At 31.3% G+C, this 12500-nt stretch overlaps 1 protein-coding gene across 1 annotated transcript in view; it reads left to right on the top strand.

Annotated features, from left to right (window-relative positions):
• LOC115213197 (mucin-4-like) overlaps positions 1 to 12500 on the top strand; it is a gene marked incomplete at its 5' end in the record, with an annotated part of 363030 nt that overhangs the window by 49170 nt on the left and 301360 nt on the right. The window contains one exon of the mRNA XM_036503503.1: positions 2311 to 2445. Within this exon, the coding sequence (XP_036359396.1) occupies positions 2311 to 2445 (135 nt within the window). The remainder of the gene's footprint in view (positions 1 to 2310; positions 2446 to 12500) is intronic.

Here is a 12500-nt window from a genome sequence, read left to right as displayed (position 1 = left end):
AAACCACTTACTCCACCTCCTGTGACTAAGTTAAACATTGAAAAGAATATCAGAATGCAAAGATAAAGAGAATATACCCCTACTGTTCAAAATGAATGCGGGTTTTCAAAACCATCAAACTGTGATAAGGATTTTCTAAAAGACCTTACTAAAGTATTTATCTATTCATATTTTATTTAAAGAAAACAAAAAAAACGTATTCGAGAAAGTTTTCCGATATTAATCTCTCAAGAAAACCAAAATATTAATAATTGATTGAAATACTATTAAAAAATTTCTAAAACGAGTACTAAAAGGCTTTGAAAAATGATCGGCAGTGAAGTCTGATATACCTTTAAGAATTATTTTAGTATCTGAAGAACTAAATTGTATGCATACAGCAGATATAGTCTATTGCGTACGGTTCGCTAGAGAGATCGTCTGAAAAATTAAATATCAAAATAGTTGTTTGACTGTATTTATTTATTTAATGAAGATTTGTCGACAAAAATGCATCGGTAATTCGGCAGAGAAATTGAACAGTCAATATATGATATTAAGTGATCCTTAAACGTTTAAATATACTCATGACAGGCATAAACATCTGTTGAAACAACTAGGCTATTATTAATAAACCAGTAGTACATACATGTATTGGAAGAATCTTTATATTTATATAAAACTGAGAATGTGTGTCTGTCTGTCTGTCTGTTTCCCTAAAACTTGAGAACTACACAACCAATTTCATTCAAATTTTACACATGCCTTACTTAGGGTCCGGGGAGTGTCATCGGCAAAAAACTTTTTTAACTTTTTGCCTAAGGCGAGCCCACAGCAATAGCATATCTTCTCGACTACGCTTCCTTAAAACTTGAGAACTACACAACCAATTTCATTCAAAATTTACACAGGCCTTACTTAGGGTCCAAGTAGTTTCATGGGCAAAAAAATGTTCAACTTCTTGCCTAGAGCGAGCCCATAGCAAAATCATATTACGTGTTAAAAGTGAAACGAAAAAAAATCTCTATTTTATGTCAGATACTTTCACTTTAACAATAAAAATAATAATAACAATTGAATTATATGTAGTAAGTAATTAAAATCAAACTAAAGTATAATATAATCGTAACATAACAAAAGTAAAGATAGAAATTGGTATAAAATTGCATCAATGACTTGAACTTGAATAAGTGGTTTCACATGAATGGGAATAAATTAAAAATAAAATTAGCGTGCAGAAATGGAATAGTCCAGATGGATAATAAAAATTAAATTGAAGAAAAGACTATTGTCTATAAAGTATACAATGTAGAGAAAAAAGAAGATTTGAACACCTGGAGGAAAGCACCATCGAAAAGTGTCTTGGTGCGACTATGAAAGATATCTAATCAGAGGCGGTAAATTCGCCACAATAGAAGCAAGGTTCGAGTCAACGGAGCGTGCAAGGGAGTACTTGACTCGAACTTGGAAAGTGGAAATATTTTATTTTACCTTTATATCTGGGACGTAGGACCTGCCGGATAAAAATTTAAAATGTCCCCCACAGAAGTTGAGGTAGGTTGGTAGGTAGCCACACTTCTATACAAGAGGGAGGACAAGATACAATTGATCGAAATTGCAAGAGACGAGCTTACAATTCCAGTCTATTATATATTTTGAGTATTGTTATCACTAGCGATATCAAGATATAACTTTGTATTTTGTATTTTATGTGTAGATGTATATATATATATAGATGTACATGTAATATGTACACACATATATATATATATATACATATATACATGCACTAGCACTATGACTCGGCAACGACGGGTCATAATGCTAGTAACTTTATAAATTTTGAGACAACGTGAAATAATTCTTTTTATGGAATATCTCGAACCACAAACATAAAGCTATCAATAATAGCATGTAAATAGGTAATTCACAGACAGATTCAACATAACACATATAGACAAGGGTGACTGTTGTAGATACAATTCAATATAGCCTGATGAGTGGACTGGAACAACGTGAAATAGTTTTACTCAATGACAATGAGATGTCGGCAATCGAACTAAAGACTTTATGATTGAGAACCAAATAATCTAACCGCCAAACTTCAGGCTTTTGGTAAGAGTTAACAATATTGTAATAAAGACTACTAAGGTTTCATAATGCACAATGAAATGAAGCTCTCTAATAATTTATAAAACAGAATAGCAACTATCTTTGATGAAACATCAGAGCTATGATTACTAAAAATAGTTAATTACTAATAATTTTAAACCCCAGCTAACGTAAATTAAAGTGAATGAATTTAATTTCGAGATTTTACCTAAATTTCAGATATCGATGAATGCAGTCTCAACATTCATAATTGCAAACAATTGTGTAATGATACCGAAGGTAGTTACACCTGTTATTGCTACGAGGGATATATAATACAAAGCAATGGAAGCTGTACACAGAAAAGTATTTCAAGTAAGATATATTACTGCTATATGCAAATTTCTCTTTACCTTCCAATTTAATGACGTTGTTATCAATGGATGCAGGCACCGAAATGTAACAGAAACTACTTACAGTGAGACACACACATACACGAGCGCGCGCACACACACGCACTCACGCAACCGCTTGCACTCTCACACGCACACATGAACACACGAGGGAGAGACAGAAAGTTAGGCAATTTTTATTGCAATACTTCTTTGTCCAGTCTCATCCATATGAGAAATCAGAATTAATGGGTAATAGAACGAATGTCTCAAATCATTTAAACTGAAAGACATTAGAAAAGACACGTCTTAAAAGGATGCTACTAGAAATACAACAAAAAGGGAAACATTCCAGTTAGAAGAGATCAGAGAGAGTACCTAGACTGTAGATTTCTCATAAACGGATTTTAAAGTTTTCCGTATATTTTCGGATTGTCAGCTATGGAATTATACAAAATATGGCCAGTTTTCTAGGAACATAGTTCAGCATTTACTGTAGACACCAAATGTTTGACGGAATACCAAATTAACAGTTTGAAGGGCTCTGTTGGACACATACAATATATAAGCGAGAGAAATTCTTTGGCTCCACAACATCACACAGTGAATCATCAGCCATTAATCAAATCGACATAAAAGTGTAAGATGTAATATCGTCCATAGATGAAATGAGTTAAATTCAGCAAATGACTCTGACTGATACTCAGTGTAGTTAATGATCTGAGTCACCTATGCTTAATTAAACAGTGGAGAGTTGTTAATTACTTTGGTGCAGGCGTTATTTAGGCCATCTAAGGAGAGCGTGTGTGTATGCACGTATGTGCATTTACATAGGCTATATATGTAAATACAAGATTTTTATGGTTTACTTTCTATCGCAGGTAACTTGTTTTTGTTTTAACGAATGCAATGGAACTGCTGGGTGTCGAGTGGTGAACGGACAACCTGTGTGTTTTTGTAATAGTGGACACTTTAAAAGATAATACATCTTGTGTTGGTAAGTAATAATTACTATAGAAGATACTGCATTGTATATGTTATATTCTACTGTTTGCTGTCCAAATCATATTTATGAGTATAATTTCAAAATATAGATATGCTATCATTAATTACTGCAGCATTCCACGACGGTATCAATAATTACGACCATTAATATTTCTTTGTATTTCGGGATCAGAAATATATGTATATATATATATGTGTGTGTGTGTGTGTGTGTGTGTGTGTGTTGAATATTGTTTTTCACAAATACCCGTTCAATAAAATGCTCTATTCACTCTACATTTTAGATACCAATGAATGTCTGAATAACCCTTGTGAAGGTAATTGTACTAACCTTAATGGCACATTTGAATGTAGCTGTCCTCCTGGGAAAGAGGTGTTCCAATCAACTAAATGTGTTGGTAAGTATATTTATGCAAAAATGATTACTTAATGGAATAGATCGACTATACCACAATATACAAAATTTATATTAAGTTGTGCTGTTATTATTTTAGTTGTTTCATTATTTATATGCTAATATGTTCCAGTCTTTCATTATGTTCTTTCTATAATATTTCTGCTACGTATTCCATGTTTTTATCATTACTGCTCCTCATGCAATTTAACATTGTGGGTGTCTATGCATATTTTCTTGATATTATTTTTGCTATAAAAAAATGTCATTTGCTTAAAAAAAATCAAATATTTGTTTAAATTTAACTTTATTTCGTAGTCTGTAACTTATAAATTCATGAGAGTAATAATTCATATATATTTTATTATACATTTATATGCGTTATATATTTTTATTATACTTTTATCATAGAATGTGATGAAGATCATTTTGGTGACAAATGCAAAGAAGATTGTAACATATGTAACGAGAAATCAACTGAAAGATGTGATAAAGTAAGTGGATGTATCTGCAATGAAGGTTGGAAAGGTAGCATATGCGCAACAGATATTAACGAATGTCTAAACGCAAGTGTCTGCTCTGCCAATGAAGATTGTGAAAACCAAAATGGAACTTACGAATGCAAATGCCAAAAAGGGTACAGAAAGGAAGAAAATAAGTGCATAGGTTGGTATGAAGTTTGAAAACTTATTGAAATTTGTATGTTCATTTGCTCATTATGGTGCAAAGATAATTATATTGAAACTGTCATAAGGGCGGTAAGCTGGCAGAGTCATTAATATGCTTAGCGGCAGTTCGTCTGTCTTTAAACACTAAGTTCAAATTCCGCCGAGGTCGACTTTGCCTTTCATCCTTTCGGAGGCGATGAAATAAATAATAGTTACATACTGAGGTCGATGTAATTAACTAGCACTTGCACCCACAATTTCAGGACTTGTGCATATAGTAGAAAGGATTATTTTATTATTATTATTATTATTATTATATTATTATTATTATTATTATTATTATTATTATTATTATTATTATTATTTTTATTATTATTATTATTAATATTATTGAGTGAGAGAGCAGTGCATGCCATCAAAGTGACACTGGGGTAAAATATACGAAGCCCAGTATACCCATCATGACTACCCGTCTGATAAGGGTACACCAGGCACATGCATCACAACCATATGTGCGCGACATGGTGATCTCATATCAAGATAAACAGCACATGACCTTGCAGGTGGAGCCCAGTTAGAATTTTCTTCAGATCGAGTAACCCATCCAGCTCAAAAGGTCCCTGAATAAGGGTTGTTTAAGGACGCTGAACGAAACACCTATGTTTCCAGAGGTGAATTATTCAAACCTCAAAGAATCCTTCTCAACACATGGCTATGATGCTCCCCCACTACTTCTGCTCGTGATCAGAGATGCACATATCGTCAGCCACTAAGGGGCATGCTCAACTGGTTAAGGTCAAACAACTGACAAGCAAATCTGTGGTATTGAGCAGAATATTTGCTGTAGCCCATCTTTTATACCAAGACAAAACAATTTATTATTATTATTATTATTATTATTATTATTATTTTATTATTATTATTATTATTATTATTATTATTATTATTATTATTATTATTATTATTGAGTGAGAGAGCATTGCATGCCATCAAAGTGACACTGGGCTAAAATATACAAAGCCCAGTATACCCATCATGACTACCCGTCAGACAAGGTTACACTAGGCACATGCATCACAACCATATATGCGCAACATGGTGGTCTCATATCAAGATAAACAGAACAGGACCTTGCAGGTGGGGCCCAGTTAGAATTTTGTTCTGGTCGAGTAACCCATCCCGCTCAAAAGGTCCCTGAGTACGGGATGTTGAATGAAGCACTGATGTTTCCAGATTATAGCAGCGACTCCATCAATTACAAGGGATACCTGAAGAAGGAATTTTATTCCGAAATAATTCCTCCTATCAGACTATGGTTGATTAAATTACAACAATTATTATAGTCAACTGTTTGTATTATAGTGCATTGTTGTGTCATTCAAAATATTTTAGTTATTATTATTATTGTTATTATTGTAATTGTTATTATTATTATTATTATTATTATTATTATTATTATTATTATTATTATTATTATTATTATTAGTAGTATTAGTAGTAGTAGTAGTAGTAGTAGTAGTATTATGATTGTTGTTGCTATTATCATTATTATTATTATAATTATTATTATTATTATTATTATTATTGAGTGAGAGAGAAGTGCATACCATCAAAGTGGTATTGGAGTAATATATACGTAGCCCAGTATACACACCATGTCTACCCGTCTGATAAGGATACACCAGGAACATGCATCCCAACCATATATGTGCGAGATGGTTATCTCATATCAAGAAACACACTGTATAACCACGCAGGGGGCGCCCATTTAGAATTTTCTTCATGTCGAGTGACTCATCCTATTCAAAAAGTCCCTGAATAAGGGTTCTTTAAGGCTGTTGAGCGAAACACCTATGTTTCCAGAGGTGAATTATTCAAACTTAAAAAAATTCCTCTCAACACATGACTATGATGCTCCCCACTACTACTTCTCGTGATCAGAGATGCACATATTGTCAGCTATCAAGAGATATGCTCAACTGGTATTGGTCAAACAACTGACACGCAAATCTGTGGTACTGAGCAGAATATTTGCTGTAGCCCATCGTTTATACCAAGACAAAACAATGCACATGATAATACTTCCAATCAGTTAAGATCAGAAAACCATGAGAGCTAGTGCCTGCTAGTGAATCAGGGCATTTATCATTATTGTTGTTGTTATTATTATTATTATCATTATTATTATTATTATTATTATTATTATTATTATTATTATTATTATTATTATTATTATTATTATTATCATGTGATGAAAAATCACAGCTTATTTTGCTGGGTATGATGGAAAATGTCAGCTGCCCACAACCAGCAGACTAAGATGATACTTGTTTACTGGTTATGCTTCAACAACTCCACGAAGAATTCTTGCAGTTCCAAGCAATATGGATTTTTGTTGGTGTTCTACCTTGACACTTGCACCAATCCTTTTTAGCCATGTTGGTACTGGAGTGCAGATAATTCTATGTGCACCAATTACTATTGATATCACATCTACTCTCCTCATTGTCTACAATATTCGTATTTTCAACTTCAAATCATCATAGTTATAATTCTTCCCCTTCTTTCCCATTGAGCTTATTGTCACCGGGGTATCCTATGGCGATTTTCATGCATTTTCTCTCTTTTTTATTCACCACAAGATTTTGCAATTCTCATTCTCGGTGACCCTTTCAGCGTTTTCCTCATACCATGTCTTTCCTGTTTGTAGGAAATGATTTCCACTGAGCTTCCAATGGATCATTCTTACCACATTTTCATGGCGTCTTTTATATTCACATTGTTGTTATTATTATTGTTGTTGTTGTTATATTCATATATACTCAAAAGATTAGATTGCTGGAAATGAAATGAAACCTTATAATCGGGTGGCAATAAGTTGCCTTAGACGCCAAGAAACCTCATACTGAGTAATAGCAAGAATCTTATTCATTGTTCTAGTGTCACTAATACACTATTTTCTGGAGGTGTACTAAAGTGGGTTTTATGCCTATTTCCTCTGTCTCTTCAGATCTTTAGGGATAGTTCCCAATATACCTATAACTACTAGGACACATTTTAAGCACACTTTTCATAGTCTCTGTAACTCAATAGCTAGGTCCTGGTACTCTACTATTTTTTATATATTCCATACTTTTTCCATCGTTTGGGATTGTAAAGTTAATTATGTGGAAATTTTTTCTCTTTATTTACTACCGCTGCTGCTGCTGCTACTACTACCACTACTACTACTACTACTACTACTACTACTACTACTACTACTACTACTACCAAATCAAAACTGCAGCTTCTATTACAATGTCAGTCTGAATGTTAAAGTCCCACATCTTGTATTTCTTACTTTCTAGTACTCTACTAGGTTTATGTTCATGCTATTTGTCAGTATCTTTAAATCCTGGATTTATACATTGCTCTCAGTAGATTGCTCTCCCTTGTTACTTATAATCTTTCTATGGAAGCATGCTACATTCACTTATATAAGTAACGCTTTCCTCTTTTGATTTGCGTAATCTGCATTGACAATCTATGTAGTTTTCGTCTATCTTCACTTTTATCCAATTAGCCCTCAATGCTTGATCTTGTACAGCTACAAACTTTATAATGATAATAATAATAATAATTTATTATTATTATTATTATTATTATTATTATTATTATTATTATTATTATTATTATTATTATTATTATTATTATCATTATCATTATTATTATTATTATTATTATCATTATTATTATTATTATTATTATTATTATTATTATTCTTATTATTATTATTATTATTACTTTTTTTTTTCTTCTTTCAAATTTTCTTCCATTTCTTGCCGAGTGTCTTCCCGACTCCTTATTATTATTATTATTATTATTATTATTATTATTATTATTATTATTATTATTATTATTATCTAGTACGTATTATATTATTTCATTCATTAATATATAATATCAGTAAAATGTTCCAAACCGGTCAACATATATTCTATTTTTCATTACAATGTCCAAAAGAAGCGCTGGTATCCTACCAAATTTTAAGCTATCTATTTGTTTATAAATGTAAGTCGGACTAGACATTACAATAAGAATTCCTTTACGTGTTGTGTAAAACGTCATTAATACATTGCGAGTGTTTTGTTTCGTTTTATAAAACGCTTTATATTTCAAGAGGAAAATTTTCTCCACAATTGTCCACATAAAGTATTTTTCCATTTTGGAATAATTTCTTTAATCTAATGCCAGACATAACGTTGAAAAAGAACAGCTTTAAGTTGAATTTTCTTTACTTAGAATAACTCAAAAAGTTAATGTTACCGGTGTTGTATTCAAATAAAATTTGACAATTGACGCAGAACAGAAATGTTTAATATAGAAATAGATATTTCTGATATTTTCGTAAGACTAATAGTGACAGATATGTTTGTCCCGTGTGAAGAGGGCAAATGCTAGCAAATTGTGTCCACAACTTTCATTTTCTTAAAAGTAAAAATGTTGTAAGGGTTTGTTTCTTTGTTCTTAATTTATGAAAATATCAACCCGCAAGACTGAAATATTATGTACGCTAACAATAATTTATATATTTTGCCATACTGCATTTTTCCTATATTAAATTTACCAATTGAAAACTACTTTTACAGATATTGATGAATGCTCTAGTAGACCGTGCCCACAAGACTGCCTAAATACTCCGGGTAGCTTTGTGTGTAAATGTCGAAGTGGCTATAAAAAGAATGGAACTACCTGTGAAGGTAAGACAGACTACTATATAGAGCCCTAGTTGATCTTCTAATCAATAATTTCTGTAAGAATTATTTATGTCTAGCAGAATTTTTACCGCTGGCTGCGAGATTTCAAGTTTCCAATAATTAAAAATGCTGTCTGAATATTTAGATATATTACAGATAAACAACTAAGTCTACCAAGTTGGTATACAAACGTGGTAATCAGATAAGGTGCATCGGATCTTATTCCCCCTATTTAACAAAGTAATTACTTTCAGCATTACAATTATGTTAGATTTGCTGATAGAAAATATCAGACATTGTTTCTACAACTACTTTTAGTATGCTATATCCCATGTGGAACATAGATTTTAACAATAAAAATGAGACAAACGATTATGAGAAAATATATTCGTATGAAAACTCCCAGTAAATGTGTCTAACGTATGGGCCAGTAATGCTAATGTGTTACACTTTCTGGGTGGATGCGATAAATGGAAACATCGCATATACCAGATTAGCCTAGCATGGGATATTGTGTACTAAATGTGATAAAAGAGATTATTATCTCCATTATGAATTTCTGAGAAGAGAAATATTTTACATGAAAGACATTAAATTTAATAGCGTGTCCGTATATGGAAATATATTTAACATCTGTTGCCTATAGACATTTCATTATTTACCTATATAACATGTTGAAATATTTATTCAGATATAGACGAATGTGCAAACAAGGTTAATGGCTGCGTACATACATGTAAAAACACGGACGGATCATTTTATTGCGAATGCTACTCTGGTTACAAGCTGGATACAGACCGCAAGAATTGCACCAAAGTGAAAGGTACTGGAATTTAGTTAAATACTTGAAATTGATTAAATATAAATAAAACTTTAGTTAAAAATATGAATTATTAACAAAATTTTAACTAATAAATAATGTACTGATTGTCACTGTTATAGGCCCTAATTATATTTTATGACCTATATATCTATACATTTAATGGAGCCTTCCAGTATGGATATGGTCCTACGACTGAAACCTCTAAATGAATAAAAGAATATATATAGCTCCATACATGCATACATACATAAATACATACATATATAAATAAATACATACATATTTACATACATACATGAATGCATACTTACATACATATGTACATTGGTAGTCACTCGTAGCTTAAGAAAGAAGGCACTAAATTTTCTTGTTGAACAACCTGCAGAAATCACGAGCTTTTCCGGTCCGGGAATTGAAAGCACCATGTAGTGATCGTAGGTGAAGGATAATAACCAATTGGCCATATATATATATATATATATATATATGGAAATACAATATAATGATAAAACCTATATAAGATTTTATCGAGTTACCAACGTGAAAAACCAATTAAGGAAAAAATTTATACAAAGTATAAAATTTTGTCCTTTATATATAAAATACCTTATAATATCAAGAGCTGTTACTCGCCATAAAAGCCGCAAGCTTTAATGGGACTAAGTCAAACTACTTAAATAAGTGTACACACGCGCCGATTTCGTGGGGATGAAACTAGAAGAAATTCCTTCAATACAAAAAGGTTTAGTCGTATACCATTAATGGTTTCGTGGTAATACATGGTGACCACGAAATGATTAATCGTATACAACTAAACCTTTGTTTATTGTAGAAATTTCTCCTAGTTCCATTCCATCGAAGTCGGCGCGTGAGTACACTTATTGAAGTAGTTTGACTTTAGAGTCCCATTGAAGCGTGTGGCTTTTATAGATTGTAATAGCCCTCGATATTACATACATGCATACATACATAAATATATATATATACCATACAAGCCTTAAGTGCTTATATAGTCATTTGCAAACCCTCTCATCATTCATTCAATGAAATAATAAAGATGTGATAGCTGGGGGATGAAAGAACTGCAGTGCCAGCCGGAAGGTATTTGTTTAAAACTGAGTAGAGTGGAGCAATGAAAAAGGGCGTGCATTGTTCTTGGACACAACGCGCCACCCATTCCAGAATTCTAAATCACGTTATTATAATCGTGGGTTTATCACCTTAACGGTTCAGCAAAAGTTTGGTACAATCTTCAGGGTCATTCATGCAAGCGAACGACAGCTAAGCTTTGATATATATTTATATATATTCTACCAAATATATACGTTTTATTTATTATTTTGCACATTACTTAATCATTTTGATACGTTTTATCTTATTTTTAATCTTTGTATTATATGTAATTTTTCTAAATGGTATAATTTAATTTTCCATTATTGAATTGATAAAAGGTGTTGTTTTTCTAATTTATATATATATATATTATATATATATATATATATTATAATTTGTGAAATTTGAATTAGTATTTCTAAATTGAATTTTTCCCTGTAAGTTTGGGATAATATTCCCTCATATTATTATTATTATTATTATTATTATATTATTATTATTATTATTATTATTATTATATTATTATTATTATTATTATTATCATCATCATTATTATTATTATTACTATTATTATTACATATATATATACATATAAATAAATAAATAAATAAATATTTATATATATAACATGTTAAATAATTATTATATCATATTACACATCTTTTAAGTTAGTATTAAGCCTTATATTTAACATTAGTGTCTCCCTGAAAAGGAAAAAGGAACAAATTTGGATTTAATTGATGCATAGTGTAGTATACTAGACTACAGTTAGATATTACCTCTTTCGTAAGTGTTATTACGGATCATTTTGTAGAGTAGACTACTCCAAAATTACGTGATATCAGACATGAGGAGTGATGTCGATGGATCCACTATTAAAAAACATGTTTCATTTAAGTGCCCAATAAGAAATTAACCGAAGTGATTGTTGTATATAAAGTAATGACCCATGACCTATTCGTGCAACGCAGTCTGGGCTTTAGGACGTATTATATCATAATATTTCATACTCTATAACATTGACATATAGGTAGGATCTCTATGCTCTCTAACTCTAACTATATAGAAAATACAAATACTGGAGAGATATTCCATTCCATTATTATACTCTGGATTTACTTCCAACATAGTGAAATATAGAGGCGTTTTGTACAATGTATAGTTTTATTTCAAGATTTGTTATTTATATAGTAATAACCAGTTTGTAATCTACATCCAAGGGTCTTTTATTGGAATTTCAACATCAACAGGGTATCTTTGTATATATGTATATGTGCAGTTTTTGGTGTCAGTGCATGT

Source organism: Octopus sinensis, linkage group LG6 (genome assembly GCF_006345805.1).
Source record: "Octopus sinensis linkage group LG6, ASM634580v1, whole genome shotgun sequence".
Taxonomy (NCBI): domain Eukaryota; kingdom Metazoa; phylum Mollusca; class Cephalopoda; order Octopoda; family Octopodidae; genus Octopus; species Octopus sinensis.
The sequence above is the reverse complement of the archived record's forward strand: the minus strand, read 5'-3'. Positions and strand labels throughout refer to the sequence as shown.